Consider the following 21,563-nt stretch of genomic DNA (forward strand, 5'->3'; position numbering starts at 1 on the left):
ATCGCCCGTTCCCATGTGAACCGCTGACCATGCTGAAGCAGAATCTCGCGATTCTGGGAAACTGATGTGCAAGCATTCTTATCTTCATGGGAAGAATACTTTTGTAATTCAGTTATAATTATGCTCTCATACTGTTAACATCAATTTTTGTTAATAAAATTAATTTTTAAAAAGGGACTTTGACATCCGAAAGTTATATTTGGCGCAGTCGGTAGGATACTCGAAATTGAACGTATCGAACGTGCAGTTTTCGTTTCAACGATTTATCGGGTATCGAACTTGTTGTTTTGTCTTGTGGAGGTGTTTGTGAAGGATTGGCTCTTCAAACCTCAAGAAACCCAATCCATCGTGGACCTTTAGCTACCCTCAACAGGCAGATCATCGGGGAGTGGAACAGAATCGTCCAGTCTCGCAAGGAAGTCTTTCTGGAAATCAAAAATCGAGGAACCAGTCGTCTACCTTATAAAGGATGCTCAAAGTTCTTACAATTTTAATGTAAGTCGTAATTTTTAAATGTCTATTGATAACTTATCTCAAATTCTTGGAAAGTTAAATTTGAATAACGAAAACCCTTCAACTGACTCTTCAGTTTCTTTGCCTAATTCTTCTAGTAGTTCAAATATAATAATGGCTAATCAATTCAACTCAGAATACCTTAGGTGTGTGCCTGAATTCGACGGCAACCCTAATGATTTAAATAGATATCTAGCAGTTTGTGATTCAATAATTAATACTTTTTATAATGTGGCTGAGCCGACAAGCTTTCAAAATGTTTATTTGCTGAACTGTCTCATTTCAAAATTATCAGGTAATGCTAAAGTAGTAGCCAATATACAGAATGTTTCAAATTGGAGAGAACTCAAAGATACATTAACCAGAAACTTTGCCGATCAAAGGGATGAAACTTGCCTAAACAGAGACATGGTTATGCTTAGGCAATCCCCTAATGAAAAGCCTCAACAGTTCTATGATAGGTGTTTAAATATATTGAACCTATTGTGCAATTATATCGACGTTCACGAAATCACACAAGAATCTAAAAGGTGTAAAAGAGATTTATATAGCAATTTGGCATTGAAAACCTTTCTTTCTGGGCTCAAGGAACCCTTGGGTACTACAATACGTTGTATGCAACCCAAATCTCTCAGTGAAGCATTGCAGTTTGTTTTACAGGAAGACAATGTACATTACTTCCAAAATTTCTCAAATAAGAATACATTTAGACCAAACTTTCAACCTTCTAGAACACCAATTCAGATCAGACAGCCAAATTCTTCTCCTGCCAATAATTATAGTACACCAAATAACTTTTTCAGACAGCAAAATCAATTTCCTTCACAACCAATACCAATTCAGCCTCGAGCACCAAGCCAACCCCAAAAATTCTTTACCAACGCGCAAGTTTTTAGACAACCATTTCAAAACAGAAATGTTTTCAGGCCCAATCAGAATCAGAACTTCACAAAACCTACACCCATGAGTGTATCCACCAGAAATACATATCAAACAAATAAACCAGTACCAATGAGTGTTTCGTCAAGAAACGCCCCTAATTATCGATCAGGTCCCTCAAACTCATTTCAAAACCAACCCCAAAGAAATTTTATATCAGAGGAATTATTTAATACGGTAGTTAGTGACACTCAAAATGAACCAAATTATAGCGAACACGAATATTACGCTGAAGAAGATTATAACGAACATTATGACGAATTTCTATACTGCGAAAATGAAAATCAGGAAAGTAACTTTGACAATTCCGAGGTAAATTTTCAGGAAATGCCAACCACGAACAATCAAACCTAGTTCCGCAAATCATTTCTTTCAATAATTCTAGTTCTAGCGAATTATCATATATAACATTTCCGGAATATGACGCAAAATTTCTCATTGATTCAGGCTCCACGAAATCTTTTATAGATCCAGAAATTGCTCAAAAACTGTTTCCAAATCTAATTAAATACGACCCGTTTATTGTTTCCACAGTTTTCCAAAAATCAGCTCATAAATATAGCGCATCTATGCCCGCTTCAAAATTATTCAATTTGCCACAACAAAAACATTTAAAATTTTTCCTTTTCAAATTTCATGACATTTTCAAAGGATTAATTGGCCTTGACAATTTAAAACTTTTACAAGCTAACCTAGATTTTGGTAATGGCTATCTTATCACTCCTTATGCGAAAATAAAACTGAAGTTTCAAAAAACAAAAAGCGATCTCAATTTAATTACGATTGCTCCAAGATCTGAGCAAGTGATACAGGTCAAAACATCAATTCAGAATGGTGAAATAATAATACCTCACCAACGCTTCCATAATTGTGAATTGCCAGAGTGTCTTACTGTTGCAAATAAAGGTAGAGCTCTCACTACAATTTTGAACAACACCACCAAACCAGTAACCCTGAATTTTTCAGAACCAATCGCTGTTGAAAAATTTGATAAGAACGAAATTCAAAAAATCGATTTTCATAATTTTGATGATTCCCCTAAGCAAAATTTAGATTTTTCAAAAATTCGATGTGACCATTTGAATGACGAGGAAAGATCTAAGATACTTTCGCTGTGCAAAGAATTCTCTGACATATTTTATTATGAAAATACCCCGCTGACTTTTACGAGCCGTGTAAAGCACCAAATTAGAACATCTGATGAAATACCGGTGTATACAAAATCATACCGGTACCCATTCATACACAAGCAAGAAGTCGAAAATCAGATCAAAAAAATGCTCGACCAGAAAATTATTCGGCCAAGCAATTCTCCTTGGTCATCGCCTATTTGGGTGGTACCCAAAAAGGTCGATGCTTCTGGGAAGCAAAAATGGAGGGTTGTTGTTGACTATCGCAAGCTCAATGAGAAAACGATAGATGACAAATACCCTTTACCTAACATCACAGATCTTCTGGACAAACTGGGAAAATGCCAGTATTTCACAACACTCGACCTGGCCAGTGGCTTCCATCAAATTGAAATGGAAGAGGACGATATTGAAAAAACAGCTTTCAATACGGAACATGGCCATTATGAGTACCTGAGAATGCCATTTGGTTTGAAAAACGCGCCAGCTACCTTTCAGCGCGTAATGGATAATATCCTTCGTGGTATCCAGAACGAAAAGTGCTTGGTATACCTCGACGATATTATTATCTTCTCGACTTCCCTCCAAGAACACCTTGAGAGCCTTAAATCTGTCTTCAACAGGCTGAGAAGCTCAAACTTCAAAATTCAGCTGGATAAATCGGAATTCCTACGAAAGGAAGTAGCCTATCTGGGACACGTCGTGACTCCCGAAGGTGTCAAGCCGAATCCAGATAAAATCACAGCCATCAAAAATTTCCCCGTCCCAAAAACCACCAAACAGATCAAAGGATTCTTGGGTTTGTTAGGTTACTATCGACGCTTTATCAATAATTTTGCTAGACTAACGAAACCATTAACCAAATGCCTGAAGAAAGGCGCAAAAATTGAACATAATGCAGAGTTTTTGGAATGTTTCAATACCTGCAAAAACCTGTTAATCAATGATCCGATTTTGCAGTACCCCGACTTTTCTAAACATTTTAATCTCACCTCGGACGCAAGTAAATTCGCCCTAGGAGCTGTCCTTTCTCAAGGCCCTATAGGCCAAGACCTTCCAGTTGCATACGCATCTCGGACCCTGAATGACTCTGAGCAAAATTACTCAGTCATTGAGAAAGAGCTTCTCGCGATCGTATGGGCTACCAAATACTTCCGCCCATATCTCTTTGGACGAAAGTTCAATATAGTCACTGACCACAAACCCCTTCAGTGGTTATTCTCTCTGAAGGACCCCAACTCAAAATTGCTGAGATGGCGGATCAAACTAGAGGAATACGATTATACCATAATCTACAAAAAAGGCAAGTTAAACACCAACGCCGATGCTTTATCCCGTGTCGAAATCCACACTAAGGACACCAAAACCTTTTGGGAGGAATTGGATGACATACTAGACGAATCACAACGTCTAACAAATCAAGGTGTCACTTTCAGTGGTCAAGGAAACCCAGTAAGTCGTTGCCTTGAAACCCCGGATTATCAACCCTCTTCCGATATTTTGATTATTGGAGAACCCAATCTGGACACTGAATATTCCCCCATCATGATTCCTCCTAACGAAATGCATGTAAATAATACGGACAACGAGTTACCTCCGAAAAGTCACACAGAAAATGACAATCTTTCTTTACAAGTTCAACCTGATACCGAACGTACAGGAGATGAACCCCTACCAGAACTCAGAATACACGAAGACAATGAATTACCTTCCACAGGTAATGGAAGAAATGACATTTCTTCACCATTGCAACCTAATATCGAACAAATAGAAGATGACACCATTCACTCAAATGCTGAACAGAACCCTGTTGTAACAATTCCAATAGCGCAGTGTGCCGTGAACCTAGGGCTCAATCAGTTGATTATAAGCTCAGTTCTCCATTCTCCGGCCAAACCTAAAACTACCATTCTGTTCGAGAAAAAGATGAGAATTCATGTACAAATATCGCAAAATAATACAGAAAACGATATTTTGAATTTTATCAAAGAATATGTCGCCCCAGGAGTGCAGTACCATGTCTATTTTGAAAACCCCGAACTTTATGAACCATTTTCGGCAACAATTCAAAAATATTTCAAGTGTCCCTCTATAAAATTCAAAAGGTGTACCAAAAAGCTTCTGGACGTTACAAAAAAAGAAGACGTTCAAGAAATTATCAAAAACCACCATGAAGGTAAGTCAAACCACCGCGGTGTTGACGAAACTTTCGCAAGAATTAAGGAAAAACATTACTGGCCGAACATAAAAGAAACCATTCAAACATATATTAATCAATGCCTTATTTGCCAACAAAGCAAATATGAGCGAAACCCCATCAAAATGAAGCTCAACATCACCCCTACAGCAACCAAACCTTTCGAAATCGTACATATGGATACATTCACTATCGAAAGTAGAAAATTTCTCACAATCATAGACAGTTTTTCAAAATACGCACAGGCATACCTAGTCAACTCCTTGACAGGTACGGAAATAGCCGACAACCTCATTCAATTTTTTTCTCATCATGGTATCCCCAAACGAATTATCGTTGACAACGGTACCGAATTCAATAACTTCCTCATTTCGGAACTCCTGGCTTTACACAAAGTCGAAGTTCATTTCACATCACCACACCATCCTCAATCCAATGGAATGATAGAACGGTTCCATTCTACCATTCTAGAACACATTCGTCTACTCAACACTAGAGGATTTTTGAAAACCCCTCCAAAAATGAAAATGTTGTACGCAATTTTGGCATACAACCACTCTATAGATTCGGTCACAAAACTCAAGCCAATTGACATCATAAGTGGTCACATTTCAACCAATGATCCTTTCAATATTGATATTGATCGGAAATTACTAAATGATTACACCAATGATCACAAGGAACGATCGAAACTCCTCTATTCCAAAATAAACTCGGATCTAATAAAGCAAAAGGAAAAGATAGTAGAACGAGAAAATAAAAAACGCGATGATCCCATTGTATTCAAAACTAAACAAAAAGTTTACGTGAAAAAACATATTAGGCAGAAGGATGCAAATAAATTTCAAAAACCAACTCAAATCAAAACGGTCGATCATACAATGAAAACAGTTTCTACAGAAAACCAACAAAAAATTCACATGGACAATTTAAAACGTCCCCTCAAAAAATACCCATCTCCCATTAAAAATTGATTAATTTTTCAGATTATCTGGAACTCTCGGACTCCAGGAAAATATATCTAAACAAAACCTAAAGAACAATCCAGGACTTATTCCTCTCAAACTTGGAACAGCCAAAGTCGAAACGCACGCATATTCACTTATTCATTATTATGATTTAAATCCAATAATCATGGAGGTAAATAAACTGAAATTCCATTCAAAAAATGTAAGGACACTTGTAGGCAGTCACAAAGACTACTCATGGGACACATCTAACTATTTAAAAATATTAGAATTTTCGGAAAAGGAGGTGACTGATAGACTCAACAATATTTTACCACATCCACTTAGAACAAAGCGCGGTCTTATAAACGGAATTGGATCCATTTTCAAGTCGATCACAGGAAATTTAGATTCCAACGATGGTGAAAAATATGACCGCCTGATCAAAGAATTACAAGATAATCAAAATAATCTAGTAACGAATATCAAAAAGCAAAACTCACTCTCAATCTCATTAATTGATCAGTTCAATAGTACAGTTCAGCAAGTGAAACATAACGAAAGGCTTTTGGAATCAAAAATTAATCAATTAGCAAAAATTGTTGAAAATCAAACGTATAAAGAAAACTCTATGTTTATTAAAGACATCTTGAATCAGATAATCAATACATTTGAAATCATAAATTCAATTTTGCAAGATGTTGAAAACTCAATACAATTTTCTAGACTGAACATTCTTCATCCTAGTATTATAAAAACAAAAGATTTGTTCAAAGAACTGCAAAAATTGAATAAAATTGTTGAGAAAGACCAACTACCAATTGAAATAAGTTTCGAGAATACTTTGCTTTATGAAAAAATTATTAGCCTCAAAAGCTATATATCAAATTTCAGAATAACCTATATCTTGCATATTCCAATTACCCATCCATCAAATTTCGATTACTATCACCTATTTTCTATTCCGATATTAACTAAGGGTCAGTTTAAGGCTGTTATACCTCAAAACAAATATTTGACAAAAAACGAAAAATTGTATGCATTCTTGAGCGATCCTTGTTTGGAGATCTCCCATCGAACCTATATCTGCCCATCCACCAACATCAGAGAGCTGACAGAAGACAATCCATGCGAAATCCAGCTACTCAATGTCCAGAACACCTCCACTTGTAAGCAGACTGTCATACATTTATCGAGACCAGCCATTAGACAACTAGACAACTCCAACAAATGGGTTGTCCTCCTACCGGCTCAACAAACTACCAAACTCAAGTGCCAGAACCAGAACGAAATCGAGAACCTACTACCTGGAAGTTATCTATTCGACATTCCAATTGGATGCCAGTTATCCTGTGGCAACCAAATCATAACCAACGATCACCAAGTTACCAATAGTGAACCAATCATCTTACCAGACTTGGAAGAAGGGAAGCCAGAGCCACCCAAATCAATAGGGATCCAACTTGATGACCTGAACCTGGACGAACTTCATTCAATAAAAACTGCAATAATGGAAAACGAACCGATTATATCTTTCAAAGACGTAGCACATATCCCAAGTTTTTGGACGATGTTTATCTACTTGGTCCTAGTATCAATCTGTTTGTACCTACTGCACAAGAAGATTGGCTTCAGAGGGTGCAAAACCAATGGACCATCCAAACCAAGTCAAGATATCGAGATGTCTAGGGTTCAACTTCCTCGCTGACCCTCCTACGTTGAATCTTCGGGGGGAGGAATTATATCGCCCGTTCCCATGTGAACCGCTGACCATGCTGAAGCAGAATCTCGCGATTCTGGGAAACTGATGTGCAAGCATTCTTATCTTCATGGGAAGAATACTTTTGTAATTCAGTTATAATTATGCTCTCATACTGTTAACATCAATTTTTGTTAATAAAATTAATTTTTAAAAAGGGACTTTGACATCCGAAAGTTATATTTCGCTACATCTTTCGGGGTGAATTTACCTTCTATGTAAATGAAGCTCTCGGCAATATCTAGTATAACATCTTGATTATTGATTTCAATTCTAATTTCATCCGAATTCCTGAATAGCGGTGATCCGTAGGGCTTATATGTGTGCTTATGTAAACTTATGAGAGAGCGTTATGTGCTAACTGTTTAGCATACACTTGTGGAATGAGCTTCTTTTTATGTACACTTTTCTTTTTGATAGTGCAGCTCGTTTTGGTTTGGGATTGTTCAATACGATTTTGTCTATTGTAAATGAAACCCATAACAATAGTTATTCGATTTTCTTCAATTCCAAAATAATGAAAATCTCTTCTTCACTTCCAAAATCGATAAGGTTATTTTTTTCATCCAAAATACGCTCTGTAATGTTGTGAATCAATTGACAACCTTCTGGACTGACAGGCATATTTATAATAATGTGTGGTTCTTTAGTAAGATTGTATCCAGGTTCGACATCAATATCGAATGAGAAAAGAATGTGGGATTCTTCACCATTTATATATGAACCAGATATTATATTGCAATCTAAGCGGATAAGTCTCACAGTTGTGATGTTTATTGGTAATGAGGATTCATGTATCTGATATGGTGGAAATATGTCATGAGCGAATCCCATCATTTCTGCTATAGAATTTGGATGTGTCAGATCAATTTCATATTTGGATCACATTTCACATTTGAATGTATTATTATTGGCGTGTAGATAGAAAATATCATCTGCAACGATATCAATTGGTTTTTTATCATGAAATAATCTGAACATGATGTGTTTTTGTATGACGGCATTGATCTCTTCTATTTCATAAGCACCACATGGAATTTCAATTGTAAACTTTTGGAGTATCGATGACTTGTCATTACTGATTCTGAAACTCACTAAATTATTAGCTTCAGTTATTTTATTGATTGTATTGCATCCATAGAATCCCAAAAGTCCTAATCCATAACGGCTGTTCCTATCCAATTCAATTGGTGGAAAAAAATCCGCACTTAAGACACTTGTCCCGACAGCTTGTAGCTCGAACTTTCGTGACATGACTGATGAATATTTTGAAACACATTTCAATTCATTGTTGTACACAGCAACAGCACATTTGAGACAATTTACACTTTTTGGAAGGTGTTGTATTGTAATAAGTATCATTTTCATTGATACCGATATTCACATCCTCTATATTACAAATACAACACATCGATTTTCGAGGTATAGGACCATCATTAACATCTGAATCTAAATTTTCATCGGGGTGGTGTTCATAACAATATCTATGTTTCATTAAATCGATGTCATCTTGTAGATGTTTGGGTAACTTTTCCCAAACATATGCAATCTCATGTGCAACACATGCAAGTATCACTTCCTTGGGCATATTTGCAAGCATCACTTCATCCATTTTTTCCAAGGTACCATATTTTGAAAACATTCTAAGTGAAAACCCCATTCCCTTGATAGCCTCCCGATCCAGTTTTGGCGTTGTATCCATTTTTTATTTGGAAAATTATTCAGAGAGAAACTGTAAGCACAAGTGACCACAGAGAACTGTATTAAATTTCTGTTGACGATCATTGTTATATTTGATTTTTACATTCGAACATTTTCGAAAGAATCGAGTCAATTCCAATGGTGGGGGTATTGGACGGTCAGAACCAATAGGGCCCTGTGATAAAATAGCACCAATTGCCGAATTTGAGGCGTCTGTAGTAAGGTTAAAAGGCTTGTCAAAGTCTGGGTACTGTAATATTGGGTCATTTGTCAGAAGAGTTTTGCAATGGTTGAAAGCTTTGATGAAATTTTCATCATGCTTGATTGTGGCGCCTTTTTTCAGACAAAGTGTAAATGGTCTTGTAATTTTGGCAAAGTCTTTTATAAATTTACGGTAGTATCCCAAAAGTCCAAGAAATGATTTTATTTGTTTCGTAGTTGTTGGGATGGGATATTGCAAAATAGCTTTGATTTTATCCGGATTTGGTTTAACACCTTCTGATGTTACAATGTGCCCGAGAAAAGAAACTTCTTTCTTGAGAAATTCTGATTTGTCAACTTGAATTTTCAAGTTTGTTTCGCGTAGCCTCTGAAAAACTTTTTTCAGGTTGATTATATGTTCTTGTAAGGATGTTGAGTATACAATAATATCATCCATGTACACTAAACATATATCATTCTGGAGACCTTTCAAAACGTCGTCCATCACCCTACTAAGGGTTGCTGGGGCGTTTCGCAACCCGAACGGTACCCTCAGGTACTCGTAATGGCCATTCTCGACATTGAAGGCTGTTTTTTGAATATCTTCCGGGGCCATCTCTATTTGATGGAAACCACTTGCCAAATCTAATGTAGAGAAATACTGGCACCTGCCCAGTTTATCCAATACATCGCTTATATTTGGCAGCGGATACCGGTCTTCAATGGTTTTCTCATTGACTTTCCGGTAGTCCACCACAATCCTCCATTTCTTTTTCCCACTGGCGTCCGGTTTTTTGGGTACTACCCAAATAGGTGAAGACCAGGGCGAATTACTAGGTCGGATAATATTTTGATCTAGCATTGAATTTATCTGTTTTGCAACTTCTGCCTTATGGATAAAGGGATATCTGTAAGATTTAGTGTATACAGGAAGCTCATCTTTCGTTTTTATTTGATGTTTGACTATATTTGTGAAAGTAAGCTTTTCTCCTTCACGGTGAAAAATATCTGAATATTTTTGGCATAATTTGACAATGTGCAATTTTTCCTCATTATTCATATGGTCAGTTCGAATGAGATGTCGGATGTCATGTTCGTCTGTTTGTAAGGGGTCAATATCTGCATGGTAAAGTTCATAGTTTTGAACAGGAAATGAATATGTATTAAGTGGCTCAAACAATTCAATTTCGCAATTTTGATCGTTCGGATTTTCTAGCTCTACCATAGCGTATCCATTATTGGCTCTAGTTAGTGTTTCTCTGATGAAACATCCATTGACTTTTGTAGGGGGTACGATTATATCACCTGATAATTGATTCACAGGGATTTTTATTTTGGTCCCTGTGTTTGGTTCCAGTTCGACAAAAAATAATAGCTTTTTCTGGGTCTCATAGTACTGAATGTAGAGTTGAGAATTTGGAGTATATAAAATTGAATTTGAGAAATCGATTTTGGCATTCATTTCTTTAAGTATATCTAACCCGATCAATCCATCGAAATATTGATGAAATTTAAATAAATGAAACTTCAATTTTTGCTCTGAGTTGAACTCTTCGAAAGATGGAATGCTAGCACAATAATCACGCTGTGATTGTTGAAAAACTGATGTAACTACGAAGGGTTCTTTAAAAATATTTTCAGAGTAATACATTTTTGCAATTTCGGGATTCAGGAAAGATTTGGTTGCTCCCGTATCTATCAAAAGTTTCATGGGTGGATTTTCGATTTGAATGTAAGGTAATTCTTTTTTGTCATATATGGTATTGAGGTCGATTATGTTTCGTTTGGGTTTGGCCCCGTTTCGTGAAAATTTTGATTGTCAGTCTCGTCATAATAGGAGAATTGTTCAGTTTCGTCAACGTATTGTTCGTTTGAAAACTCTCCCTGTGGAAAATCACATGTTTCATAGTCTTTATCGTATTCAATATTATGAAGTTCTTCGAAGACGAAGTTACGTCTCTGATTTGGATTATTCCGGAAGTGATTTCGAATGGGTTGTTGAAAGGAAGGTCTATTTTTCGAAAAATTCTGGGTACTGACAATGCTCATCGGGGTTGGTTGGGAAGTGGATGGCCCATTGTTGGGTTTCCAAACATTTTGCGGTGCTCCGAATACTTGGCTGTTGGTGAAGTATTTTTTTGGGGGCACATTTTGACGGGGTTGTATTTGAATTGGTCCTCTAGGAAATTGAGGTTGGTTAGAAAAATTTTGATTCTGTTGCAGTTGTCGAGGAATATTTTGTTGCATTTGAGGTCTGTTTGGCTGAAAATTCTGAGACTGTTGAACAAAATTGAAATTTTGGGGATTTGATGTGGTTGGTAACTTTTGAGGGGTGAAATTATTGAATTGAGATTTTTGTAAATACCGAATGTTGTTATCTTCGATTATATATTGTTGTGCTTCAGCTAAATTATTCGGTCTCATTGATCTGATCATTGAACTTTGGGGTTCTCTCAAACCAACAAATAATGTATGCAATGCATGTGAATCATAGAGTAATTTTTTGCTTATTTTCACTTGCTCGTTTACCTCGTGTAAATTAACATAGTTATGGAGAAGATTGAGCATAGAAACAACTCTTGAAAAAAAATTTAGTGAATTTTCATTTGGATTTTGTCTCAAAGAGCCTAAATCTGATAATAAACTACTTTCATTTCTCTGATCGCCAAAGTGAGTGATCAATAAATTTTTAATGGTGTTCCAATCGTTACTACCGCTAATAGAAAAAATTTCTTCTGCCGGTCCAGTCAATTTGGAAAAAATACTGTTGAGTAAAAGTTTATTTTGTGCACAATTATTATTTGCGGGAGTGGCGTCCCAATAGGTGTTCAATATATCGGTACATGTTGAAATAAATCGATAAAGTCTGCAAGGGTTACCATCAAACTCTGGTATGATTTGCAAAAGTTTCAAATCAAAAACTGGTGTTACTGCCATGATAGAATCGACTATATTTCCTAATTGTCTAGTTTGATCATTATTTATACTAAGAGCTTCTAGTGATTGACTTAAATCTAACTCAATTTCTGCACTGATATCACCTAATGATTCAGGAAAAATTGAGGAGCTTGACATATAGGATCACAAAAGGGAACAATGAGTAACTCACGAAAAATTCCTTTCCATCGTCTGGTGTTGGATATTTCGGGTACTGGGATCCGCCTCTGGAACCGTAGTTGATCCGATGATGGTACTTTCAGCTACAGAGTTTTTTCGTTACCGAAACGACTTATCCGGTTCTTCTCGATGAAGAGTTGAAACTCAAGGATATCTAAATCGATAGATGCTTTCGAGAATCCTACCACGACTGCGCCAATTACGTACTTTAAAGAACGAAGACCGTTTTTAAAAAGACGAAATATTTTTATTTGGACAAGTTGTTCGTACAAAAGTTACATCAAGACTGAATTTTTAATAATGCAATATAAATGGTGAGAAATTATAATGTTGGCTTTTCCTGGAATGCCGGCTATTTGATACTGCAGCGTCGGCGCTCCTTGGCCGGGTCGTAGACCTAGTCGGCTGGTTGAACGTACTTATTCGGTACGTAACTCACGGAAGATGCGGATACGTTAATCATCAATACCGCAATAAATGTTTCACCAGCATTCGATACTGTAATAGTGGTCGGCGAAGATATAGATCTTCTGATTTTTTTCACAGCTCTATGTACGAGATCTAACCTGTACTTTCTCAAACCAGGAAAAGGAAATATTTCCCAGCAAATATATTCCACTGAAAGTATCATAGATAAAACAGCTGCAGATCATATTTTATTTTTGCATGCCTTCAGTGGCTGTGATACCACATATGCACTCTTTAATCAAGGAAAAATGAAATTCATTAATGTACTCCGAAAAAATCCTGATTTGAACGAAGTTATTGAGGTATTCAAAAATCCGAACGTTGATCCAGAGATCATTGCTAAAGCAGGAGAACGTTTCCTCCTTCAATTATACGGTTACAGTGACGTGAAAAGTAAAAAAAAACATGTCTTTAAACGAATATAGATATGTATGCTTCACAAAATCAGCATATAAAAGTAAATTTAATATTGTATCACTACCACCAACAGAAGCAGCAGCACGACAACATTCATTCCGAGCCTATCACCAGGTTCAGCAGTGATACGGAAATTTAAAAAATGCAGAAGAATGGGGATGGAATAGAAACAAAAATGGGCTAATTCCTGTTACGATGCTCCAGCCCCCGCTCCAGAATCGTTATTGAAACTTATTTCCTGCAAGTGTAAAAAAGGATGTCAAAAAGCCTGTGGATGCAGAAAAGCTGGTTTATATGCTCCGTTATATGCAAAAATTGTAGTGGAAGTTGTAATAATTCGCCAATTCCATTATATGATTATGATGAAGAGGAAGAAACGGCGACTTTTTTTGAAAAAGCTTTCGATGAAATCTAAAATGAAGAGACGTGTGATGAATCTGATAGTTACATCGCAGATGATGCGGACGAAATTTCGGTCCTAGATGTTTCGATCGATGCTCAGGACGAAGTCGTAACACCCGGTCCATCAGGAACAGCAAAGCGAAAGAGATTGCACTAAATTTCAAAATAAAATTTATCACAAGTGGATTAGGCCTGTAGGGAAACCACAATAAAAAAAACGCGCCGCTTCTACCTCAAGGTGGTGTGGAAATGAGTTTTTTTTTAAAGACGTCTATTAAAATGTACTTTGTGGCGCTCGTACGCCAAAAACTATTGATTTTATGAAAAAAATTATTGATACATAAATTATTTGTAACAAATAGTGAAGAATATCTCAAAACTAAAGGAATTATGGGAAGAATTAAGGAAGTCGTGTGAAACATGTGAGGTATGCGTGATATATTTATGAGTTTCCACAATTTTCGAACTGAATTCGAGGCGAGTAACAGAGATTTGAAAAAAAAATGGGAAATTCTGTTTTATTCAAGTTTGTGTTAATCGGTTAATAATTTTGTAAATCTTGTGAGAAATGATCAATTTCACTCTTGTTGAACGTATCTACATTATCTGTAACAATTTGAGATGATTATCTAAAAACTGAAGGAACATGATTTATGAGTTTCTACAATTGTTGAAATGAATTCGAGACGAGTAACAGCGAATTGAAAAAAAATTAGTTTCATTTGAGTTTGTGTTATTCGGTTATTCTTATGAGAAACGCACAGTTTCACTCTTGTTAAACGTTTCTACATTATTTGTAACAATTAGTCCTTGGCGTGTGTCGATACCTGCAGGACTCCCCATATCTGCACTGTGAAGTTCGATGGAAATAACACTACACAGTGTTCATGCTCGGTCGTGGAGGATGGTTACTGCACACCAAAATCTGGATGCCGCTGGATCTGAAAATCGTTTCCAACATGCTTCTCACAATTCTCCAGTCCAGCCTGTCGAGCTCAGAGGCTAATTTTGGGATTGCCACATTAACGAGATTCTGGTCGAGCATCGTCTCCTTCAGTCTAATAAGACTCCTCCAGACATCTTCATAGGACGGTTTGTCTCGAGAATGCTTTTTGGTCACCAAGTAGAAGATGTTTCTTTGACCCTTCTTCAACTGTAGCACTCCTCCGACTTCTGGATTCTGTTCTCATAGAGTTTGGAGCTGACCGAATTTTTTGTTGAATATCACAGCGATACCCTTGGACAATCAGAGATCCTCTGCCACGCAGTGAGCTAGAACGTAATCAACTGGAACTTTGAAAAGGTCTCGTGGCTCTTCTCGAGTTACCCAATGTACGACCTTCTGTCCGTTCGAGTATTCGCCATTCCATCCTCTGGTGGTCTGAGGACGCGAATTTGATCGTGATTTCCAGCATAAGGAGCCAATCTATTAAAATGGATGACCCTAGGCTTTCCTAGAGGTGGCTTATGGATTCGGTAGACGAGGTTATAAATCTTTTTCATGATTTTGTACGGACCCTCCTACGAGTTCCGCAACTTCGGTGATGAACCACGACGTCGCTTAAGATTGTACAGCCAAACTAGGTCACCGATTTCGAATCCTCCAGCATTCGCATTGATGTCATAGGCCTTCTTCATCCTATCGCTGGCACTCCGGATGAAAGCTTGATGACATAGTCTTCTCTCGCAGTGTCTTATTCTGACGGCGTCCCAAATTTCAGGTCGCAAGGAAGCAGCAGCTCTCGGCCGATTATAATACTGGCAGGGGTTTGGCCGGTTGACTCTTGCACTGCCAAACGATAAGCCAGCAGGAACAGGTTGAGGTATTGGTCCCAGTCTCTTTGATGGTCAAAGACTACCTGGGACAAGTGGCGGTTTATGGTCTTATTAATTCATTCCACCATTCCATCGGACTGTGGATGTAAGGCTGTGGTTCTGGTCTTTCGAATGTCCAACAGCTTATATATTTCTTGGAACAGGTTTGACTCAAAATTTCTGCCCTGGTCCGAATACAGCTCCAATGGGACACCGAATCGACATAACCATTCTTTTACCAGGACGTCAGCGACGGTAACGGCTTCCTGGTTGGGCAGGGCATAGGCTTCTGCCCACTTGCTGAAGTAGTCTTGGCATTCCTCAGACCACTGGAACTGGATCTGCCCTTCCGTGAGCCGGGTCAATGGTTTGGCGATGTTAGCAAACCCCTGCACGTACCTGCGGTAGTAAGTGCATAAACCAAGGAAGCTCCTTTTCCAGAGACAACGTGGCCAAGGTAACGGACTTCTTTCTGGAACAGATGGCATTTCTTGGAACTAAGTTCCAATCCAGAACTCCTCAGACGCATGAATACCTCCTCCAGATTTTTTAAGTGATCGTCGAACGATTTTCCGACCACGATTGTATCGTCGAGATACACTAGACACGTCTTCCATGAGAGCCCCTTGAGAACCGTCTCCATCAATCTCTCGAAGGTTGCTGGAGCATTAAAAAGCCCGAATGGCATAACCGTGAACTGCCACAATCCTGAGCCGGCGAATTGGTGGTATATCCTTCGAGGAAATGTCAATCAACTTCTTCAACTCTTTAGACAAGTTGTTGGCTTCTCTAACCGAACTGCGTGCACTCCGTATCACAGAGGAAATGGACGAACAGTGCCCCAGCATTGTTCCTTTCTTCAAGGTCACGGGAAAGTAGTTGACATTCTTGACCCTGACCGGCACAACTTTATCAATAGTCAACAGGGTTCTTCCCCAGTGCGGTTCCTCGTCCAATTTTCTCATCGTGTATCTTGGGCTCGAACATTACCACCCTACTGCTGCTCGCACTTCCATCCAAGCGAGCCTCCAGGATGGTTTCAGTCCTTTCAGGTATGCACAAGTCTTCAGCCAGCAGGACCCTGATAGTCTCTTCGTTTCTTCCATGAAGCACCAGCTCTTCTCCGCCGACACGTAGGACGCCGTCTTGAAAATTCAGCTCGAACCCTCTGGAATTCATTATGTTCATTTCAATGATCGCATCGTCCTCGATGTCCGCCACCAATGCACGATGTTTCAATTTTGTGCTGCCCAACACCAATTCAATTGGTAGTTCTCCAAGTACAGTGGCTGGCACCCCTGTCACGGTGTGTAGCTTCCAGCTTGGCGGTTCAATTCTTGCCGGTGTTTTGGCAAAGGTTGGCCAAAAATGGTTCTCGTTGCACCTGTATCTAGCAGCATGGTGCAAGGCTCGTTGTTGATGAGGCCGTCTACGAAAACACCTTTGTCTTGTCGTTGGTGAACGGCAACATATGCGTTTTTTACGGGGGCTTGCTGGATACAGGTCGACGATTGCCCCTTCTCATCGACCCCCTCTAGTTTTCCTGATTTGGTGTCGATTCTTTGAAAGCTGGACATTTGCTACGCACATGTCAAATTTTTCCACAGTTCCAGCATCTTATTTGATTCCTCTCAGGCAACACTTCTTTCATTACTTTTCTGATGGTGGCCTCAATATCAGAGCCACAAAACGGTTGCCAGTGCATCCACGAGATGTTTGGGATGAGCTAGCGTCAAGGCCTGCCTCGTTTCTTGGTCGCGAAGTCCATCCAAGAATGCCTGAACTGCTAACCGCTCCATTACATTTTCCAGTGTAGCAGGATATGCCAGACGGACCAATCGAGCTATGTCGGCTTCAAACTCCTGTAAGGATTTTCCTGATTTCTGGCAACGGTCCTTCAGATGTGAATGGTAAACGTGTTCTAGGTGTGCCTGTCCATACCGTAGCTCAAGATGCTTTATGAGTTGGTCATAGTCTTCCTGTTCTTGGGCAGTAAGGTTTTGCAAAATATTCGTTGCTTCTCTACGCAACGCCAGTGTTAATGCTACCTCCTTTTCTTCTGCATTCCATCCATTTGCTCTGGCTGCAGCTTCAAATTGTCGGCGGTAATTTTTCCGGGGAGTTTTTCCGTCGAATTGGGGCGGCTTCATGGAGAGCTTTCCTAGCTTTCCTTTGATATCTTTCAGTTCCGGAATTGAGTTTTCGGTAACCGTTTCCGTGGGATAGACAGAATTAACGATTTGGTTACGCAACTTGTTAATTTTTTCCTTTATCTTGCTGATTTCTGCCTGAACATCTATATCTGTCTCGATCCTTTCTTCGAGTAGGCTCGCCATGCTACAAAGTTTTTTTTAGGCCTTCTGCATTTTCTAGAAGTTCTTCCTTCAAGCTATTCGAATTGTCTAGAAATTTATCTTTCAAACTTTTCGAATTTTCCAGAAGCTTGTCTTCCAAACTCTTTGAGTTTTCCAGAAGCTTCTCCACCAGGCATTTCGAATTTTGTTTGAAGTTCATTATTCAAACTCACCGAATTTTTTCGGAGCTTGTCCTCCAAACTCTTCGAATTTTCCAGAAGCTTCTCCTCCAGGCACTTCGAATTTTCCAGAAGCTTCTCCTCCAGACTTACCGAATTTTGTTGAATTTCATCTTTCAGCGTTTTGGTGTTCTCATCGAGTTTGCTCATTATTGAACTCAAATCACCCCCAGAAACTTCGAATAAATATGCTTCCGGATCTTCTCCTGATTCAATCAAGCTATCCCATAGTCTCTTTTGGAGTACTGATTTCTTTCCGGAAAAATCTAGCTCTCTCTCCTCCAATTCTTGCTTCAATTCAGCGACTTTCAAGTCCACTAGGCGCACTTTCCTCGAACACATTTTGTCTCTTATTATCTATTTTCCACAAAACTGAAAATGTCCACTTATTTTAATCGAGTCCGAAACACTTATTTATTTTCACAAGTCTATTTTTCGCGAGAAAGATCTATCAGTTTATGTTTCCGTACTCCGGTACACTTCGCGAAACACAATCACCAGTCTCTCTGCGCGAAAGTTTTATAGTCAATTTCACCGTAATACAAAGATTGTCCACCAATCGTTCACAAATTTATTTTAAAAATCCACTTCTGATCATCAATTGTAACGAATTAATGAATTAACTGTCTTAAACAAATTTATTTTTAACAATATTTCACTATTACAACTAATTTATATACAACACTTAGCAACTAACGCTTAATTTATCTTCACGGTTAGAATTCTTCTTTTAAACGCACGATTCACTTTCTAGATACAGACTCCGACTGACTGACTGACTGCCGCTCGGGACGGAGAGCGGCCTTTTTATATCGTCAACGAACGCTCCGGATCTCTCTAGGGGGTTTCGGCACTGATCTAGATTATTCGCGGTGGCTTGTCGAGTGCATTCCTTTCGCGATGAGTCATATGTTTGGTGTCTGAGACAACGGTCAGGGCCAGCTTCAAATTTATTACAATATATATATATATATATATATATATATATATATATATATATATATATATAAAACATTATAACGGATATAACAGTTATACAACTGTGCTGTGTGAGAATATTTTCTTTAAAGATTTTAATTTTGAAAAAAAATTTTAACATGAGAGTGACAATTTTTTGACAGTGTACAATGTGAAATACTTTTTTATTTTTTTAATATTGTTCATTCCATATTGATTCTAATTAAATATCCACCGGTAGACAGCTGTTTCAGCCTGTTGGGCATCGTCAGTACCGGGCAGGTGAATGACCAAGAAAAGTACTTGAACCACCAATTGGTGTGACACCCAAGTCAACTTGCCAAGTTTTTATGTCAGTGTTGGTGGTTTGACCAATCAACTGACAACTGCGGTTGCTGAAATTTGGGATTATATCCTGGAATGCCGTTGGAAAAAGAATCCACATGTTTCTACAAAGATATGAAATCAAAAAATATTAATACAGGCATGCCGCTGGGAAATAATTCCATGAAAATTGAAAGATAAATAGATAAGTACCATTCTGATCATTCCCACATTGATTTCAATCTAAGAGCCACCGGTAGGCAGCTGTTTCAGCCTATTGGGCATTTGTGATGCACTGTTTGGAACCTTTGGTGTAGTAATAATGAATATTACACTGGGGTTTTTTTCCAACACCAAACCGTTATTTTAACACTTCATCACGTGTTTCGATCACCAAGTGATCATCTTCAAGAGGAATATCAAACTAATCATACTTACAAAGCTATCCTTATTTATACCATAGATACCTGTTCTAGGTACCTGCGCCTGCGTCTTGAGTGTCTTAAATTAATTTTATAATGTGTCCTTATGTAATAGTCTGGTTAATCCAATAATTGAAATATTATAAGCTATATAAAATTAATTTCACATATTGCCTTATCTACTAGTCTTGAATAAATTTTACAATATGTCCTTATGTACCTACTAGTAAGGTGAATTTAATTGGGCATCGTCAGTACCGGTCAGGTGGTCTTCGATTGAAGACAAAATGTGAGTACCGAAGAAAAGTACTTGATAAAACTAACTGTGTAACCGCAAGCGAAACATAAGTGGAACCACCTATTGTTAAAAGTCAACTATTGCCAAAAGTTCACTTGCTAAGTTTGTATGTCAGTGTTGGTGTTTTGACCAATCAACCGACAACTGCGGTAGCAGAAATTTGGGAAGCTATATTATTCTTGGTTCATTTTGGTATGGACAGATTTTGCTTCTTGGCTCGTGGACCAACGTTTCTACTGGCAAGAGTAGTTTTCCGGTCTAAGCCATCTCTTCACTGTCGCTGTCACGCCACTGCACTTCAATTTCTCCTCGAACATCATTGGGAAAAATTGCATCTTCCTGAGTACAATCATCGTCAATATCTTTCTCGTCTGTTTGCAGGTCGACGTCTTTTGGAGAAATAATAACTATATCAACGGTATTTCTTCGTCTTTTTTGATAAAACACGTTCGTGGGAAGTGGGTGAAAATGTATTTCATCCGTAATCAATCAAATCGTGTCTGTAAATAAAAATGCATCACTGTAGCGTCGAACAAGTATTTTCGATAAGCATCTAAAAGTACACTCGAGTACACTCGACTTCAAGACGGTTTATAACTCTAAGTAAGAATATTATTATATTCCGCAAATTACATCTAAGCTCATCCAACAAACATAAAATACCAACAATGTATAATATCAATCAAAATGTGAATGAGTGAATTTACTTGCGTTTATTTCTATACGGTACCGGTGCTATTATTCTCCAACTGTGAGCCACGTGAAGAAATACTGTCTTGTTCCCCTTCAATATTGGTAGGAATCGCTTTCTGTATCCGTTTTTTACTAATCCCTCACTTCTTCAATTTTTTGACATTTCTCAATAGGCTGATTCGGTAAAGGCGTAGGGCTAATTAATGTTATATACCTCTTGAAATCTCAAGGTTCAATCTGGTCTCGAAGAATAAAATACTGAACATCAATGTCAGTCACAAAAGTTTTTTATTATTGTTTTTGATCCACTTACAACGACTGAACATCTATTTAAAAATATCTGTTTGAAATCTGTTTAAAATTTGTTTTTCCGTTAACCAGCTGTCGCACTCGTACGAACGACAACCCTCAGAAGTCGAAACTTGTACGCGCTACGGATTAACGAGGTCTTACATTTTAACGTGTGATTCCTGACACGGGTTGGACAATAGCAAGTGAAAATCGATCGTTCAGACTGGGGCTTGAACCACCGACAAACACGGCAGTCAATTCGAGTGAGTGAACAGAGCACCCACGTCGAACCGCCTGGCTACCAACCAACCAATATCAAACTAAATATTACAATACACAAGGTAAAACACTCATAAGCAAATAATATTGAACACAATAATACAAATACTGAACAGTATGGATATTAGTATAATTAACCTACCAAAACAGTTGATACTGT

General features: G+C 38.1%; 1 protein-coding gene across 1 annotated transcript; it reads left to right on the forward strand.

Moving 5' to 3' along the window:
* On the forward strand, positions 1–7,658 carry LOC141487587 (uncharacterized). The gene is made up of 2 exons (XM_074186734.1): positions 1–495; positions 5,766–7,658. The coding sequence occupies exons 1-2, from the start codon at positions 470–472 to the stop codon at positions 7,432–7,434; spliced, it is 1,695 nt and encodes a 564-aa protein (XP_074042835.1). The 5' UTR covers positions 1–469; the 3' UTR covers positions 7,435–7,658.
* Positions 7,659–21,563: the final 13,905 nt, after the last annotated feature.

Source organism: Leptinotarsa decemlineata, unplaced genomic scaffold (genome assembly GCF_025532065.1).
Source record: "Leptinotarsa decemlineata unplaced genomic scaffold, Ldec_3_MD MMD2_P_RNA_scaffold_4, whole genome shotgun sequence".
NCBI classification, from domain to species: Eukaryota; Metazoa; Arthropoda; class Insecta; order Coleoptera; family Chrysomelidae; genus Leptinotarsa; species Leptinotarsa decemlineata.